Genomic DNA, 20,022 nt, shown 5'->3' on the forward strand with positions numbered 1-20,022 from the left:
AGGGGGTAGGAGAAGAGTAAATGAAACAAGATGGGATTGGGAGGGAGACAAACCGTAAGTGACTCTTAATCTCACAAAACAAACTGAGGGTTGATGGGGGGAGGGGGTATGGGAGAGGGGCGGTGGGGTTACGGACAATGGGGAGGGTATGTGCTATGGTGAGTGCTGTGAAGTGTGTAAACCTGGCGATTCACAGACCTGTACCCCTGGGGATAAAAATATATTGTATGTTTATAAAAAATAAAATAAAAAAAAATATTTCTTGGTGAGAATCCTATACCAGTGCATATAGAACGGCCTCCATTTTAAAAACAATTCCATTATATTCTGTTTTAAGAATATAATTTGATTTATTTGACCAATTGGAAGGTACTTAAGTTGTTTCCATTTTCTTGCTGTCACAAACAATGACTCAGAAAAAAAAAAAAACCCTTGTATATCATTTCACACATGTACCAGGATATATGTAAGATAAAGTCCTAGAAATAGGGGTGCCTGGGTGGCTCAGTGGGTTAAAGCCTCTGCCTTTGGCTCAGGTCATGATCCCAGGGTGCTGGGATCCAAGCCCCATACCGGGCTCTCAGCTCAGCAAGGAGCCTGCTTCCTTCCTCTTTTTCTCTCTGCCTGCCTCTCTGCCTACTTGTGATCTCTATCTGTCAAATAAATAAATAAAATCTTTTTAAAAAAAGTCCTAGAAATAAATGTATTAAGGTATGTACATTTTGGATTTTGATAGCTATTACCAAACTGTTTCTATAGAGGCTATAGTTGTTACATATAGGCTAGCAGCTTACAAAGGTGCTTTCATACCTACACAGGGTATGATAAAACTATTGATCTTTGCACTTGATAGGTAGAAGGTGGAATCTTATTATAATTTCAGTGTGTATTCCTGTTATTAGGTTGAACATCATTTCATGTTTCAGAACCCTGTACTTCCTTTTCTGTGAACTGCTCAATTCCTATACCCACTTTTTCCCTGTTGGACTGTAGGGTTTTTACTTATTGATTTGTAGAAGCTCTCTGTTTTTTAAAGAACATTAGCCCTCATCTACAACGTGAGTTGTGAATTTGTTTTGAAAATTTTTTGCCATGGATATTTTTTATTGATGTGTAGTTGATATACAATATTATATTAGGTTCAGGTATATAACACAGTGATTCAACATTTATGTTGAATAAATGTTCACCTTATGAAGTGATTACAATAAATCTAGCTATCATCTGTAAGCATACAAAATTATTACATACTATTAGCCACATTCCCTATACTGTACATTGTATCCTCATGTCTTAGTTATTTTATAATTAGAAGTTTGTACCTTTTCATCCCCTTCCCCTAGCTCCCATCCCCCCCAACCTGGCAACCATCAGATTGTTCTCTGTATTTATGAGTCTGTTTCTGTTTTGCTTTGTTTGTTCATTTTTTTTAAAGATTCCATATATAGGGGCGCCTGGGTGGCTCAGTGGGTTAAGCCTCTGCCTTCGGCTCAGGTCATGATCTTAGGGTCCTGGGATCGAGCCTCACATTGGGCTCTCTGCTCAGCAGGGAGCCTGCTTCCTCCTCTCTCTCTCTGCCTGCCTCTCTGCCTACTTGTGATCTCTCTATCAAATAAATAAATAAAATCTTAAAAAAAAATTCCATATATAAGTGAAATTGTATGGTATCTGTCTTTCTCTGTTTGACATATTTCACTTAACATTATACCTATATACTATACTCTACCCATGTTGTCACATGTCACCTATATACCCTATCCATGTTGTCACAAATGGCAAGATCTTATTCCTTTTTATGGATGAGTACTATTCCAGTGTGAGCTATATTTGTATCTAGGTCTAAATCTGTACAGAGATATATGTCACATCTTCTGTAATCCATTGATGGACACTTAGGTTGTTTCTATATCTTGGCTATTGTAAACAATGCTGCAGTGAGCATGAGGATACAGATATCTTTTCAAGTTAGTGTTTTTGTTTTTCTTTGGAAAAATACCCAGAAATGAAATTGCTGGATGGTATGGTAGCTCTGTTTTTACCTTTTTAAGGAAATTCCATACTGTTTTCCATAGTGACTACACCATTTTGCATTCCCACCAATAGTGTAAGGGGGTTCCCCTTTCTCCACATCCTCACCAACACTTGTTATTTCTTATCTTTTTGATACTATTGTAACAGGTATGAGTGATAGCTCACTATGGTTTTGATTGGCATCTCTCTGCTGATGAGTGATGATGCATGAGCCATGGATAGTTTTAAATGTTAATTTAGTTGAATTTATCAATCTCTTTTTAAAATGTCTTTTTGTCTCATATTTAAAAATTGTCTCCCTCTTATGTTTTCTGTAGTATCCAATGATTTCATATTTTTATTAATTATTTTTATTAACACATAATGTATTATTTGCCACAGGGGTACAGGTCTGTGAATTATCAGGCTTACACACTTCACAGCACTCACCATAGCACATACCCTCCCCAATGTCCATAACCCACCCTCTCCATACCACCCCTCCCCCCGGGAACCCTCAGTTTGTTTTATGAGATTAAGAGTCTCAGATGGTTTGTCTCCTTCCCAATCCCATCTTGTTTCATGAGCCAATGATTTCATTTTTAAAAACTAGATCTTTTATCATCTGAAATTTATTTTAGTAGAAAGTGTGAAATTAGTAATCCAACTTTATTTTTTTAGTATGGCTATACAGCTGTCCCACTAAGAAAACCTATCATTTCCCCTTCTGATTTGGAATACTTCCATTATTATACACTCAAAACACTGTGTTTGGCTCTATTCCTGACCTTTAGAATGTGTAATCTGTTCTACTGCCCCATCTACTTATGTCCCAGTTCCATGCAGTTCTCATTATCATAGCTTTATAATTTAGAATTATTGGTAGATAAGGTTTCCCCTGTATGACTTTTTTTTTAAGATTTTATTAATTTATTTGAGAGAGAGAGAGCGAGAGAGAGCACAAGTAGGGAGGGGCAGAGGAAGAGGTAGAAAGAATCTGAAACAGACTCCACACTAACCACAGAGCCTGAGGCGGGGCTCTATCCCAAGACCGCGAGACCATGACCTGAACTGAAATGAAGAGCAGGATGCTTAACTGACTGAGCCACCCAGGCACCCCTATGACTTTTTTTTTTTTCTTTTAACCACTTGTCTCTAACTCCAACTTAAGGGAATGTTTTTAGTATTTTCCCATTAAGCATTAGGTCCTGATGGTTTTTTAGTTCATAAAGACCCTTTTCAATTCCCATGGGAAATGATTCTTGCCCCACTGTGCATGGTGAATTGTGTCAAACTTTTCAATTGTGCCTTGCAAAAACAAAAGAACGAAAGGTCTCTTTCAATTGTGCCTTGCAAAAACAAAAGAATGAAAGGCCTTCATAATATTGGGCAGACATTGCCTTCTGGTGGCCTTCACTCATTAGCCTTTTGAAACAACAGAAGAGGGAAACGGTCTCATTTATGATTTCAGATTTCTGAGGAGACAGTGGGTCTCCTTGAAATAGTTTCTCTCTACTTTACAGCATTGGAGTTAAACAAATGTCCTATGTTCTACCAATGGAGAGATAAGCAGGGTGAGTCTTTCAAAGACCTGTTGGGCACAGAGTGCTAAGATTGTACTTTGTGGGATGCTTATGCTTCACCAGCAATCAGCTAATTGTTGATGAGTTAGGGTTTCTAGATGCTTCCTTGCCTTGGTGTTCCTGGAAACTCTACATATAGTGCCATCCCTTTCCACTGTACTGTGGACTTGTAGGGAGAATTCCACACCTATGACCCAAAGTGACTCCATTCGAGTCACATTTCTTACTGTCTTTTGAATTTTATTCTTGGCATAAGCCTTCTAACACAGTCACATCAGTCATATTACTGATGAGGCTAACATCCTTTCTTACCTAAACACCACAAACCTGCTGTGGTTCCATCTGTGGTGTCATCACTTCCCTCAACTTGGATATTCTTTGAATATCAGTCCTATTGAAAACTATACTTTAAATAAGGCATATAGATTGAGTTGCAGTTATGACATTTTTGGTTTTGAAATTAAAATTTTTTGTGGAAAAAAATTTTGTGGAAGGGTACCACTCTTCAGATTTCAAATTCTAAAATTTTTAAAGTTTTCATTTGGCTAAAAAGTAGGGAGAGCTAGTATGAGGACTTTTATGATGTTAATGTGAGGTCAGACCGAGAAAGACATGGAAATAAACCATTTGTATGTGAGCTTTTGTTCCTGGTGCTAGAACATAAGATGGCAACTTGTCAATAATAGTATTATGACATTTCATGTTACTTTTGTTCTCCTGCCTGGTGCTTTTGTTTCACAGATTCAGTGAGGGCATCGTGCATATCTGTCAAGTCTGCATGACCTGTTCACATACTGAAAGCAGGATCTGATCCCATATTCTGACTTCAATACCATGTAAACCTTTATTCTTTCAATGAGTGATAAGACATAGGATGCAGTTGACTATATATATGGAATTCTTTCCTTGACAAACTTTCTAAAACTGACAAGCAAATACTCACCCCCAAATCAGTACTTTTGGCATTTAACAAAACAAAGCCAGCATGTTATATCCCTTCCCTGGAGCTGAAATTTCCTCACTTAGTCTTGCCTCTTACCCCCACCTTCCTCGAGCTTCAGCATTATATGGCCTGAGCATGTGATAAGTGATTGATAGACATTTGTTTAATGGCTAAATGAAGTAAATTCTGTTCAGGCGCAAGTATGCTTATGGACACAATAATTTTACTGCCTCTTGTAATGAATGTACAGATAGACCATCTCTTCAGTCATCAATTCAAATAAGATAAGCAATACATCCACCCCAGGATAATATTCTAGATACCAGTCAGGAATTACATTCTCAATCACAGGACATGGTTTTTCATTAACTAACTGAAACATAATTAGTTGTCACTGAACATGTGGCTCAATGATTCTGGAGCGGCTAAACATAGTACTGCGGAGGGCCTGGTTTGGGTGGTAGATTCTGAAATAACAACCAATAACGTTTGAGGAGTTTCCAGCCGCCTCCTCCACACAGGACATTAAATGGCGCATGCGCAAATAGACCCTGTCTGCTCCCCGCCCCTACCCACTTCTTTCTGAGAAACACCCTGGGTGTTTTTTCACTTTTAGACTTGGTGGGGGCGGGCACTGTGACTTTTCTGCTTTTAAAAACCTTTCAATTAGTTTGCTTTCTCAGTCAATGATGTTTTTTCTCCTTTTTCTGATTCTCCGTAGTGTTCTCTAAGGCAGTGTATTGAGAAACCAAATAGTCAACAGAAGTAGAACTGACCTGAAGAAAATCTTTGTTTCTGACACTTTTGTAGTACATCTATTAATAACAAAGCAACATTTGTTAATAACAAAGCAGAATGAAGACAAACAAGCAAAGAAATGGATTAAAAAAACCCCTATCCTCCTGAGAATGAATAGGAAGGATGTTGTACTGTTGTCCTCACTGACCATTATCCAATGCACAGCTCCGGGGAACAGGGCCCAGGCACTAGTGATCTGAGTAGGAATTCTTTCATTAGTAAGGAGCCTACCTCGTAACTCTATCCAAAGCTTCTCCAAATGGAGGCTGAAAAAATGAGCAGTTGTGTAACTTATCTGTACAGATGCTCTAGGCCATGATATCCAGCAGATTAAAGAGACTAGAAAAGAGGCACAAGACTACTTAAGTTCCCCATACAAGTTCAAGGAGCTCCATGTTCAAATGCATCAAGTCTTTATGTGTTTAAATGGTTTGGCTGTGGGGCACCTGGGTGGCTCAGTGGGTTAAAGCCTCTGCCTTCAGCTCAGGTCATGATCTCAGAGTCCTGGGATCGAGCCCCGCATCGGGCTCTCTGCTCAGTAGGGAGCCTGCTTCCCCCTGTCTCTCTGCCTGCCTCTCTGCCTACTTGTGATCTCTCTCTCTCTGTGTCAAGTAAATAAATAAAATCTTTAAAAAATAAATAAATAAATAAGTAAATAAATAAATGGTTTGGCTGTGACACACTGCCGCCAGTTAGACACTACTACCAGCCTTTTTATTTTAATATACATGGGAGATTTAGATATAGCAACTTTGGAAATTTTACTTGGCAATTAGAACTGTCTTTTCTTGCTAGGATTAAGCGTGTCTTAAAAGATACGGTCTTCTTTAGGGATCTTTTGTTTCTGTTAACTTTAGTGGCTTTGGTATGATGGCCATGTCCGAAATCATCACTCACCTTAAGTTTTCTGCTCTTCCTGATCTGCTAATTAGATAATTAGCATCCTTTGTATTACTGATTGGTTTAACATCATCTTAATCCAGAAGTGCCTCTTAGGCAAAAGTTGATAAAGAAAATAATATATTCTTAGAGACTCATTAACCACAAAATTAGCCTGTCTTCTGAATTTAAAAAAAAGTTTGGTTTATTTCAAAGAGCATTCTAGAAGGCATATATTGGACAAAAGTTGACAAAGGTAGAAGTGATTTGACAAAGTAGTCTTAGTGGACCATGACCATTTTATAGAATCTGACTTGCTAACTCAGTGGTCGCCAAAAGGGAAAAATAAGTTATTTCTTATTAATAAAAAAATGTTCATTCATGACAGGATTGAAATATGAGGAGTTGTTTAGCATGTGACCTAATATTTAAAATTATTTCTCCTTGGTGTTTAGATCATTCTCCGGAATTAAAGGACTCCAGCTGAAAGTTAACCTCCAACCCAATGACAATTACTTTTTTTACGTGAGAGCCATCAATGCATTTGGGGCAAGCGAGCAGAGTGAAGCTGCTCTCATTTCCACCAGAGGTACTTTCTCCTTCACCTGCACACAACTGCTTCCAAGCCTTTCTGTTCCTTCCCTTCTACCACCTAGAGAAGACACTCGAGAAGGCCACTTCTTAAAGCCTCAAAAACCTCAACCTAGGTTTTTGGCATGAGGATCCAAGATGGATCAAAGACCAAGATGTTTCTTTTTCTGATTTAAGAGGTTTTCAACTTTGGCTACCCATTAGCAATCAGGCAGGGTACTTAAAAATACTGGTTCCTAGGCCCCACTCTGGAGTCCCTGATCTAACTGATCAGGAGATGGTCTCTGACATGTTTTTAATCCCCCCAGATGACTCTTGTTTGGCTCACAATGTGCTATAATTAGTGGGTATGTTTTGAGTGTATGTTGGCGACAGTGGAATGGGGATATTCTTCTTTTATTACACTGTAGACTCCATGAACAAGCTTCCAGTATTATTCTTCTGTTTCTTTTTGGTGCTTAGCCCATGGTTTGTGCCAATTAATGTTTGTTGAATAAAAGAATGAATAACTTAAGGAAGCGATAAAGCTGTTCAGTGACATTTTGGAGAAAATAGCCAAACGATGCCAATAAAAAAACTGCTTGGCTGTTCTCAATTATTGTGAAAAGAAGAGAGAAATGGAAAGGTGATCATTTTCTTATCTTATCCTTGACCCAAAGATGGCAGAAGATTGAGGATGCTACATTAATTGATTTGCTTAACCAGCCAAACCTTGTGCCCATGCCTTGTTTGTGAGGTGCTCAGGGCCAGCCTGATGTCTATGAGAGAAGACATGAGGGCTGCTTGTCCAGAAATATTCCCCCCAGTTCCAATATGGTGCCTGCACCTTTCACTGTTAGAACTGCTCCTGTAGCTTACACCAGCGCATGTGCAACTGGAATGTGCATGTGGATCTCCGGAAGAGCTTGTTCAAGGGCAGATCTGGTTCAGTAAGTCTGGGACGTGGCCAGAGATGCTGCATGTTTAGGCTAGTCTCCGGGTGATGTAGATGTTGTTGGTCCAAATGAACCAGCATAGCAGAGGGCAGACCTGCAGCCCCAGCTAGAGGTAAGCAGCCACTGGCACTCAGGCATGCCTTAGAATGGATGAGATTTGCAGCCAGTGGGTCTGAAAACCCTGAGTGGGGCCTTTTGGCATCAGGGGAGAGGGAGAGTAAGGTCTAAAATGCAGTGCCATGACTCAGGGACAGCACTTACTGTTGTGATAACATTATAATCTTATTTTTCTTCACTGCGACAGGAACCCGTTTTCTTCTGTTGAGAGAAACAGCTCATCCTGCTCTCCAGATTTCCTCAGATGGGACAGTGATCAGCTTCACCGAGAGGAGACGGTTGACAGAGTAAGTAAGAGGAGGAAGCCTCTTGCTTCTCAACGGGAAAGTCTTCCGACGTGTGTCCCTCTGCTGTGGCCTCCCCTTGGTATATCCTCAATTTAACGGACATGCCTCGGAGTATGGTGTCAAATATCAACACGAGCACACCCATAGGGTTTGGTTTGGGTTTGCCACTAGGGAAAAAAAGACAGTAATTCCTAAGCTGGAGCCCGTGTCAATATTTGTATTGCAAACACAGGCACATATGGTTTTGTTTAAAATGTAGGCTCTTTTCAGGTACCATCTCTGGTTTAATGATAAAAACAAAAAAACAAAAACAAAACAAAAACAAAAAACAGTCCAGGCTAATTCTTCTTTTATTTTGAATAGGAAACCAGGTTTTGTATCCAGCCATTTGAAAAGGGATAGTGGAGAATGTCATTCTGTTGAGTTTCTGGTTATGGCCACACATGGCTTTCAGATTTTCAGACTTTCTTATCCCTCCCCACCTGATAGCTCCCGCAGAAAAAGAGCATTAAAGAGCTAAAAGGTGAGGGCACCCTGGGGGGATAGCTCTGCGATTTTTGCCAGCAGTTTCTCATGGTCACTTCAAGGGTCAGAACGGTCATAGGGGAGAAAGTCGGTGAGAGGCTTTGGAAAAGTGTAACCGATGTGAGCCCCAGCCAGCCGTGGATGCTGAGGTGTCCCAGTGTGGCTGCCCACGAGCCCCCCCCGTTTTGGCTGAGTTGCACAGTTCTCCTCTCGGGTTGCTCCTAACCGATGTGTAGCCTGGCTCAAGGGCCACCTGCTCCTAGAAGTCTTCTCTGGGCCTTGGTGCTCTTTGATCTTTTCCATGAAAAGGTCCGAGCACATGTGGAGTCATTTGTCAGCCACTCTGTCTTGAACATTCCTCCAGCGGCAACCCTGTCTTCTGTGTCTTCGAATCCCCCCGAATCTAGCATGGGGCCTTCAAAATGGTCGGTGCCAAAAAATAGACAAATAAGTGAGTTCTGGGGGGGGAGGGGATGATTTAAGAAACCGATCGGCCTTTTCTGTCTTTCTCTGATTTTTCAAAAAATCAAAAAGAAAAGAAATAGACTGTAAGTTGATAAGAGTACATAGATAGTAACTGATGACAACTGTAATGTATCTCATAGAATTTTTATTGATTAATAACCCATAGAGTAGCTCATAAATATCAGGCAACAGTCTGTGCTCAGGGAGCAAGGGGCTGTCAGTTTCCAACTCCTTGGACAGAGGTTATTGGGTAAAGACATGAGAAAGTGAAATACATTCCTTTGCATTAATCATTTTCTCATCTGTTAAAAAGGAGAGGGTGCTGTCTATTAACACAGGTTAAATTAAAAGTGCTTTCTTGCTGTCTCAGCCATTTCAAAGCAGAATGGAGCCATTCATGCAAACAAGGTCACCCGTTTGCAGTCCAGAATGCTTGGGTTCATTTCACAGTTCCTATTCTAAAAATATCTAAGGTGAGACAGAAGACCTTTCACCAAACTCTCAGGTGCACCTGCATCCGAAGAGGCCAGAGTTCTCAAGACTGTTGACTACAGCTTCTACCAAGCGCTCATCACACCTGCTCAGTTCTGTGCTCTGCTATGGCCTCCCCGGCGGTCTCGCTGCCCCTCCTTCGGTCTCTGTGTCCAGTAAGGTCGGCAAACATGGGAACTCGCTGTTAAAGAAGATTTTGGAGACTTCTCCTCCTCCTCCTCCCCAATATCTTCAAGTTATAGAAAAAACTTTGCAAGTTATGTTCTCTTGGAACTCCCCACCTGCCTCCCTCATACTTCCTCACTCTCCTGGAAAGCGGAGATGGTGCCATTTCTTTTTCTCCCACAATCATTCTGGTTATTTCCTGCTTCTTAGCTCCCTCAAGAGATGCAGTGGACTAGACATGCATGTTGTACATGGCAATGGAAGTATGTCAAATGTGTGTTGAGATTTTGTGGCATTCTGTGGTGCTCAAGTCAAAGTTGGGGGCACAAGGAGAAACAGATGTCTTTAGTCAAGTTCCAGCAGTTTCCAAGGATAGAGTCCTGCCTAAACTGTGTGTCAATGATCTGATAAATGTTGGTGTTTATGAGATAAAAGCTGGTGATTCCTGTGCATCTACTTCGTCCACAGAATTCCGTCTGTGCTGGGTGAGGAGCTGCCTGCTTGTGGCCAGCATTACTGGGAAACCACGGTCACAGACTGCCCAGCTTACCGACTTGGCATCTGCTCCCACTCGGCAGTACAGGCTGGGACCCTAGGACAAGGCGAGACTTCGTGGTACATGCACTGTTCTGGGCCACAGAGGTAAGGCGGAGCACCGCCCTCCCTTGTTGGTCAGAGGGTCACAAGTTGATATGTAGGCAGAGGTCTCTGAGGCACCCAACAACTAGAATGCTACTTTCCTGCCCAGGTCTTAACCAATCAAGAAAGAAAACAAAAGCATCAAATACACCAAGACTAAACTGTCACTGTGATTACTGAGGAAGCCAATTTTAGTGAATATGGTTCGTACCTGAGGGAAAGGAGGTTTCTTTTCTTTCCTTCTTTTTTTTTTTTTTTTTAAGATTTATTTATTTATTTGAGACAGCAGTTGTGTGCCGGCATGCGTGCGCACCCTTGAGCAGTGGCTGAGACAGAGGAAGAGGGAGAGAGAGAATCCTGAGCAGACTCCAAACAGTGTGGAGCCTGTTGCAGGGATCAGTTCCATGACCCCGAGATCATGACCCGAGCCCAAACCAAGAGGAGGATGCTTCATCGACTGAGCCACTCAGGCAACTTGGGAAAGGAGGATTCTTATACTGAGCCTTATTAATAGACTTGTGACCACCTAGACTGCAGGCCCGGTGAGTTTCGGCACCTGCAGGGCAGAGATGGTCCCTGGAGAAACAAAGAAGGATAGGTGTTCCAGCAGGAAGCTCATACTCCAGAGATAGGGAAAAGGAAGGAAATTCCAGGCCATGCATGGCCAGGTTTTCCTTCTAAAGTCACCTCAGGGAGGGGGAAGGGACATGGGTAATACAAAAGAGCTCCCTCCACAGAGGAGTCAACAGGAGAGAGAAGAGCAGTCAGTGGGTCCCCAATACCTTCCCCTCACTGGTGTATATCAGGAATTGGCAAACTATACCCACAGGCCAAATATTACCACTGCCTGTTTTATTAAATTTTATTAATAGTTTTATTGGAATCCAGTCATCTCATTTGTTCACGTATTGTCTGTGGCTGCTTTTGCACTGCAGTGGTGGAGGCTAGTTGTAGCAGAGACCAAATGACCCTCAAAGCCTAAAATATTTATTATCTGCCCCTTTACAGAAAAAGGTTGTTAGCTATTTAGTTGGTTAATGTGAAGAAAGCGTAGTCTGTGTTAGTCTCAGAGAGATAAGGCAAGCTTGGATGATCGGAATATGCTCACATTATTAGAAACACGTCCTTGACTAGCCTCCAACGGGCTACTCACTGGAAGTTCAGTGAACCCTTTGAACCTGCCTGATAGGCCTTGTGTATCTTGTCAGGGGGCAGTGATGCCTGGCTGCTACCTTTTTGTGTTGTGAGGATCACATAAAGTCAGATACAGGGAAGAGTCTTGAAATGGTAAAGTATCATAAAAATGTGAAGCCTTATCTAAATGTAATGCTTTGAAAAGGAAGCCTTCAGTGCTTATAAGTTTTCAGAAAAGGGCCTGTAGATTGGGATTTTGCATATCTCTTGCTGCACATTTCTCCCTGCATCCTCCTGGACACAGTTTGATTTTCTGACATGGTTCATAAGGACACTATCTCCCAGAGCTATTCAAAGTCACATTTCATCAAGCTGGAGCAATTTTGGTAATTGATGTTCGTTGCTGCACAATGCTTAAGGACCTAGCCCCTGCCCAGAGTTGAAAGTCTCTCAACCCCAGAATTTAAAACGAATAGATTTAGACCTGGAACTAGATAGAGATTTCATAAAAAGTTCCCTAGACACTTGAACATTTAAAACCCCCAAACCAAAGACTAGCCTCCAGTAACAAATTCCCGGACTCTAGAAAACAGAATTATATCTTGTCAACAGGTTCAACAAGCTTGGTCTTTCAAGCTTGGATTCGGGGCCCAGTGGATTCGGGGAGGAAAAGTGTGCCTACCTGTGTGCTCACAGCATAGAGACATCAGGCCTCAAGTGCCTTCACTTCATGTTTCAAATAGAACACCCCTGGCTTCAGGCACTGTGAGATCCCCTGTGGCAACCCCCCACCTCTGTGTTTCACTTTTCTGGCTTCACAATTTTCAACCAAACTTGATTACTCTTAACTCTGTTTGCACAGAATCCAAGCTTTAAGATGTCACAGTTGGAAAGGAGAAATGGAGAGTCTGGGGACACAGAATCCATAGGAGTTCTTCCAGTCCACTCCTAAACTTTCTCCCCTCAGTCACAGCCTCCTCGCTGCTTCTACCAGGTCCACCCCAGCCACCATGCCTGTACCTCCAGGGAGAGATCTGCACCCACCCCACACTATCCTGTTTGTCACAACTGGCAGATTTTTCTAGAACATCATTTTCATTACATCTCTTGCTTTTTTGCTCCAAAATCTACAAACATCTACAGCGATGTCGTACTCAGGTGGAGCCATGGTAAAGAGAGGATCTAGGACTAAGGTGATCAGGAAGAGGGATGAGGAGCCCTGTGGGGAGTAGACACCAGGGCCATATGGGGTCTGTACTCAGTCTGGGCCGGTAGTGAGATTCACAGGGGGTGGGATCATCTGGGCCTGGGAACCCCAGGACAGCAGTTCCAGGGTCACACAGATGTCTAGTCAGGCTTCTAGATAACCTTTGTTTGAAAAGACTCTGGCAGTCCTAGGAAGGGGCGGGGAGACGCTGGGCAGGGAGTCTGGCCCCTGACAGACAGGCTTGGTTTCAGACCAGAGAGCAGGTTGGAGAAGGAACTGATATGCTGACTAGGAAACGGAGGCAGATGTAGGGTGGGACAGATTCCAGGCCCTGCAGAACTAGTGGAGCCCAGACTTGGAGAAATGTCTCTCCCTCCTCAGCCTCTATGGTAGGGATTGGTTCAGGGAATGACAGGGGCTAAGCCTGTGAACACCAGGGGTCTTCTAAGCAGGACTGGGGAAATGGCTTCTTTGAGCATTCCGAACCCCCTAGACCAGTGTTGTGCAATCAGACGTTCTGTGAAGATAGAAAAATGGTGTCACAGATGGCTATTGAATATTTGAAATGTGGCTAGTAGGACAGAAGCACGGGACGCTGAATTTTATTTAAGTTTAATTTGAATGTTAGTGGCCCCCTCCTCAGAGTCACTCCATGTCCTCTCCGAACCCGTCAGGCAGACCGTGACGCTCTCCATGACCTAAGGCCTTGCTTGTTCTGGAGCCTCGTCATTGCTCCTGCTGCCCTTGCTGGTTGGATCTCCCTCTCCCTCTTTCCCACCTATCCAGTTTGGACCTGGAGTATGAGCCAGTATTAGCTGAGTAGGAGCCCCTCTGCTCCCAGAGCCTTCCTTAAGTGCCCAGCCTACACTGCTGCTCCCAGTGCTGTCAGGCCTCTCATTAGCACAGCACTGAAAAGCTCCTCTGTCACTGAGTGAGCCTTGCTTGCTTTCCATCCCTGAGAACTGCTGACCTATCACACGAGCTCTTATTCTGCAGGGCAGCTGTCAACTTGCCATTCCCTAAACACATGTGTACTCCAGCTTCTGGGCCTTGAAGCCTGACATCATAGGCCTTAAAGGTCCTTGGCTCTTTCAGCCACATCAGAGGCCCTCACTTGCCCAGAGTCTTAAGGCCCCACCAGCCCCAGGGCTGCTGAGACTCTGCCCCCAACCTGCCCATCCTCACAGACCTTCCCCTCATCTCCTCTGTGTTTCATTTCTCCCCTTTCCTGCTTTCAGGGCCTCTGTTTCTCAGATTGGCAGGAGGAAACACCAAACTTGCGTTACTTTCTGCACAGAACAATTTAGTTTCTTCTGTTCAGCGATTTCCCCTTCCCAGCCTGGTCTCAAACCTTCCCTTCCACAACCACACAGGTCCATGAAATGTGTTTGTGAACACTTTTCCAGTCTGCGCCCTGAGGCGGAGCCTCAGCCCGAGGCCACGTTTAAGTGAGCAACAGTATTTTCCCTGGTCAGGAGGGCCTGGCTTCCCCAAGGGCAAGGACAGCGCTCTGTGGTCCTTCATACTCCCCAGAGGGCCTCGGAAAGTACTGGACTCACAGACACACCCAATAAATACTTGTTGAGTTCAATTTATTTAAACTGAAGAGAGAAATGACAGGCAACCCCTACCCCCTCCGCCCCCTGCCCTGGGCTGCAAGGCTGCAGAGAACATTGAGAAGATGAAAAGGAAGTTGGATCAGGGTTGGGGGAGCCTCTACAAAGGATGAAGTTGGGCAAAAATAACTAAATTTTTTTCTTAAACTTCATAAAGGCCCTTATGTAAGTTACTTATAAATTTTTAAGCTGTAAAATTAATACATTTTATGGAAGGCGAGCCTGCAGTACTTTTTAAAATACACGGCAGCCTCAGAGGAGTTTTATTCAAAAGAATGACATGCCATGAATGCGGTAGTTAAAACATGTGGGCAGCTGGGAAAGAATTAGAATGTTGAGAAAAATCACAAGGGAGGCATATGCTGGTTATTCTGGGACCGCCTCCTAATGTAGAAGGAGCAAAATTATTAAAAATGCTGTTCTGTTGGGATGAGCTCTGCATTTTAGCATCTAGGAGGGATCTGGTTAAGGGATCTGGGACAATGTTATGGCAGCTCATCATTGTGAAGTGAAATTAATCACTGAAAGATTGGTTATCTCCAAGTGATTTTCTTCTCCATGGCCCAGTGTTTAATTCCTCGCTCTATTTCATTTCAGATACACGTTCTTCTACAGTGGCATTGTGAGCGACGTCCATGTGACTGAGCGTCCCACCAGGGTGGGCATTCTGCTGGACTACAACAACCAGAGACTTCTCTTTATTAATGCTGAAAGTGGACAGTTGCTCTTCATCATTAGGCACAGGTTCAATGAGGGCGTTCACCCCGCCTTTGCCCTGGAGAAACCCGGAAAATGTACTTTGCACCTGGGGATTGACCCCTCAGATTCCACAAGGCACAAGTGATCATGGGCTTTCAGAGTTTGCCAGAGCAATCATTCACATTTCGGGGGTCTGTGGTTCTTGCCCTTGGGTGCTATGTATTATTCAAAACGTCTCCCACACACTCGCACTAATGATAGCTGCACTCACAGTGCTCAGCACGTGAACAAAACCACCAGGGAAACCTTGACTTTCTAGGTAGCGCATGAGTAAAGAGGATGGAGAAAACAGCCTCCACCCTTTGCTTTCTGTATGTTTGAGTGCTTCTCTAAATTGAAAGGATTTATACCTGACTTGGGAACCAAAGCAGAGAAGTGGTCTTCCGCCTGCTGTATTGGCAAAAGACATCCTCGGATGGTCAGGTCTGAGCGAGGCGAAGGTTGTGCTAGTCCTACATTTCTGACAAGAATCAAAGGCTTTTACCCTAAAAGAGAGGTCACTTCACTTCACTACAGGATGATGTTTTCTAATCACTAGAGAAGGCATTTTAACTGTTCTAAGTTGATAACAAACTCTTTTGTAATAATATGTACTGTAGAACACAGGTCTTTTTCCTCTGAAATTTTAAATGTAGACAAGTGCTAGGTGTTAGAAGTGTCCATTTTGTTAAATAAATGCTTACAGTCTGTAACATAAAACATGTTATATGAACTTATTATATGTAACTTCTGAGCCTGGTGTCTCTGGACTGGGGCACACTGTAGAGTGAATGACCCTTCTACTTGAGTGGCCTGAGCTCCAACTAATTTTCGCAGAAGATTTTTATATGCATCTTTTTAAAAATCCAAACACTTTTATCCCATAGTTACAGTCAACTATAGGAGGCTGGGAATCTCTTTTTGCCAAAAGGAAATGGTTTGTCATTTTTAGATACTATACTGAAATCTCTTGAAATCTTCCTAAAATATGTGTGCAAAGTTGATAATCTAGAAGGCATTTTGAGATGATTGCTCTTGTTTTCTAGACTATAAATACTTTGATCTTATTTATAGATTTTTTTGGCATTATGAATTCATTTATTTCTTTTCATGAATTGAGAAATATTATCCTACTTTTGAGATCCATTCTGAGATTAAGAGTCTCTTATGGTTTGTCTCCCTTTCTGGTTTCATCCCATTTCATTTTTTCCTCTCTTTCCCCATGATTCTCTGCCTTGTTGTCCAAATTCCACATATCAGCGAGATCATATGATAATTATCTTTCTCTAACTTGTTTTGCTTAGCACAATACCCTCTAGTTCTATCCCCATCGTTGCAAATAGCAAGATTTCATTTTTTGATGGCTGCATAATATTCCATTGTGTATATATATATATGCCACCTCTTTATCCATTCACCTACTAATGGACATCTAGATTCTTTCCACAGTTTGGCTATTGTGGACATTGCTGTTATAAACATTTGGGTGCACGTACCTTTTCAGGTCACTACATTTGTATCTTTAGGGTAAATACCCAGTAGTGCAATTGCTGGGTCATAGGGTAGCTCTATTTTCAACTTGTTGAGGAACCTCCATGCTGTTTTCCAGAGTGGTTGCACCAGCTTGCATTCCCACCAACAGTGTAGGAGGGTTCCCCCTTTCTCCACATCCTCACCAACATCTGTCATTTCCTGACTTATTAATTTTAGCCATTCTGACTGGTGTGAGGTGGTATGTCACTGTGGTTTTGATTTGTATTTCCCTGATGCCGGGTGATGTGGAACATTTTTTCATGGGTCTGTTGGCCATTTGTACATCTTCTTTTCAGAAATGTCTGCTCATGTCTTCTGCCCATTTCTTGATTGGATTATTTGTTCTCTGGGTGTTGAGTTTGGTAAGTTCTTTATAGATTTTGGATACTAGCCCTTTATCTGATATGTCATTTGCAAATATCATCTCCCATTCCATGAGTTGTCATTTGGTTTTGTTGACTCTCTCCTTTGCTGTGCACAAGCTTTTTATCTTGGTGATTGAGATCTGTTCTAACTTCTATGGATTAACAGCTGGAAAATCCAAACCAGGTGTGTAACTGCTTTGGTAGAGTTCTTTCAGAATCATGACAACGCTGCTTTAAAATGAGAGGAGCTCCTGGGAAGGTAGATACTTAGTGAAATAGGGGGAACAATTTACTTTGTCGAGAATGTTATCTTCACTTTTGTCAAATCTTAAAAGTGTTGACATCAGGTTCTGAGTTGTCAGCAACCCATGGTCATTATTACTTTCTCAGTGAGAATGTCATGTAATTAAAAACAGGAAGAGTAGTAGCAACGACATGAATTTTAGAATTTGTCTCAGTTTGGTTTCCTTCAAAAGTAGACCTGGAGATAGAGATTTAGTGTTGTTTGTTTATACAGGAAGTAATAACAAGAAGCACACTGGAGGAAGTGGGGAAAGTAAGACAGGAAGAGGAAAGAGCCAATAAAGGACATATTTTATGAGTGAGTTATTACCACTATGAGCAACTGGGGCTCACTGGTATAGGAGGCTCTCCAGAAGCCACTCAGAATGTGCCAAAGGCTGACATTTTACCACTCTGTCCAACCCCTGTTGGTTGAGGGTTGTCCCAGGGCACATTAAATTCCCATCTCCCACTTTTCCAGGTTGTGTTCCTTGCAAATACCTATGGTCATCAGAAAGTCTTCAGACAAAGGAAATAAGAAAGAAAGACATCCGACCCAGAGTTGCCAGTGGACAGTTGCCCAATGTGCCTGCTGGTGCACTCAAGTGAGCTGGGGGTGGGTTGGGGGTAAATGGGACAGGGGACCAGCAGCATCTGCCACCAAGTTAGAAGCCACCCTGGTATTAAGGGGGAAGTCACAATAATGGGAAGAACTAAGTTTGAATTAGAACTAAGTTAGACTTAGTACTAAGTTTGAAAGGATCTGGATTCAGCTTTTCTAGGTGATAACTTTGGGCAACTCAGATTTTTTAGCTGTAGCTTTCTCTTGAGACAGTTGCAAACATCAGATTAAGTAAGCATGTGAAATGTCACAGCACTCTTTAGTGTACAAAACATCCAGACAAGGGACTCCAGAGATCCTCTCAGGCTGGCACATTGAGTGGTCCTCCTATCTTGGAGTCCTTGGCAAGTTCGTGGTGGAAAATAGGACTCTGGGGTCAGGAGAGCCATGTTTCAGCTGCCTTTATCCGTTGACTGATAGATTTCTTCACTGGTTTCTAGGGAATGACTCCCGTGGAGACCAGCAAAGTGAAGTTAATGCTTTTTCCTTACATCCTCAAGCAATTCTTTCCTCCTGAGTCCATTTTTCCTTCTTCTTGTCCTTCCTTCTCACATAACACAACCCCTCAGAGGGAGGAAAGGAAGTCAGCAAATTTTGTCAAAATTGCTTCTCTGGAAATCTGTCACCAGTGCTTATTAGTTTAACAACATGTATAGCACATACATGATCTCTTCATCTTCATCAGAATTTTGCGTAGTAAAAACCATTGCCATCTTAGAGATGAGGAAACCAGGCTCAGAGCAGTTAAGTAACTAGTTCACACTCCTAGCCAGCAGGTGGCAGAGTGTGGATTTAGCTACAGCCCAAATCCTCAGCCAGGAGAATAAAATGAGGTTTCATTTTTGTATCACAGATTAGTTTTTCCATATATTTGTGATGTGTGAAAATTACATGTGTGTGTGTATATACATACATACTCTCTCCCCTACACATGTACATAAACATATGCATGCATACATTCATACACACCAATTTTCTTTCCTCCTGAACTGACTTCCTTCCCAAATATCTGTGTTGTTGTTGACGCTGTTTTGGGTTCACCTTTGATTCTTTCTTCAGGACCAGCGACCTTAATTAGGATTCAAAAAAGTCAATAACATTTGGTGTGTGAAGAAAAGACTTTAGTACATGAAACTGCAGTGCTTCCTCTGAGAGGTATAGGGTCAAAATAAAGGAGTTTGTGGGGAAAAAAAAGAAGAAATGAAGATGAATACTGTGGTCCTTCTCTGTTGGCATACCCACCTGGGAGCTCTGGACAGGTAGATTCTCTGTCAGAGGTAGAAGGAATTTTCTATGGAAGCAAACCAGAATGTGTTACTGCTGTTTTTCTGGAGACATTTCCCTAAAATACAACAGAGTTGAAGTGTCATACTTCACATCCACTTACAAAGTTGTGTGCTTTAAGCACCAAACACTAATACTCTCCCATCAGAAGCATCCCTCAGGCCCCAGAATGGCCTGTGTTGGAAGTCACTCCTCATCTTTATCGTGTTAATTACCCACCAATTATCTCAAGTGTTCAATTGCAGAAAGGACTCGCAGGACTCCAACAGGTGCTAAATATCACCAGAGAATTTCATCACAGGCTAAGGATCTAGTACAAGTATGATTGCCCAGAGGAAGGTTAGGCATTGAAGGGGTCCTGGTATCTCAAGTGCAGCCTTGTCTGTGCTCCCACTGTAGGGTGGCAAAGTATGTACCGCATCTCCAGGCCTCAAACCACCACCAGCGTGCAGGGGAGACATTGTGATACCAGAACCCCGGGCTTTATTTCTGGTGCTGTTGGGGTAGTTCTCTGGTCACACGCGCACTTTCTAGCTATACAACCAGCCCTAACCTTTGCAACTCACCTCCCTGACTCCTGTGGGATCCACCCAAATCAATGCAAATCGTACATCCAATGATGATTCCTAAATGATACTGACAGACTGATAATTCTGCACCAAAACAACTGGTAGGTCCATGGGTACAGAATGTCCCTTATTTTTATTAAATAGATTCCGAGACATTGTCAAGGGTCCGTAGCTCTGTGGATATGCATGTGATCAATTAAGACTAGCAGAAATGAGCCCATGCTAGGCATTTACTGTCCTGTG

At 42.5% G+C, this 20,022-nt stretch overlaps 1 protein-coding gene across 1 annotated transcript in view; it reads left to right on the top strand.

The window, feature by feature from the left end:
* The window catches only part of LOC111148331 (cardiomyopathy associated 5), a 99,332-nt gene extending 83,509 nt beyond the window's left edge, over window positions 1–15,823 (top strand). Inside the window, 4 exon segments of the mRNA XM_022504837.1 lie at window positions 6,669–6,802; window positions 8,044–8,143; window positions 10,259–10,432; window positions 14,984–15,823. Coding sequence (XP_022360545.1) covers window positions 6,669–6,802; window positions 8,044–8,143; window positions 10,259–10,432; window positions 14,984–15,230 — 655 coding nt within the window. The 3' untranslated portion in view covers window positions 15,231–15,823.
* Window positions 15,824–20,022: the final 4,199 nt, after the last annotated feature.

The sequence above is a fragment of the Enhydra lutris genome, unplaced genomic scaffold, assembly GCF_002288905.1.
Source record: "Enhydra lutris kenyoni isolate GAN:26980312 unplaced genomic scaffold, ASM228890v2 scaffoldscaffold19, whole genome shotgun sequence".
NCBI lineage: Eukaryota > Metazoa > Chordata > Mammalia > Carnivora > Mustelidae > Enhydra > Enhydra lutris.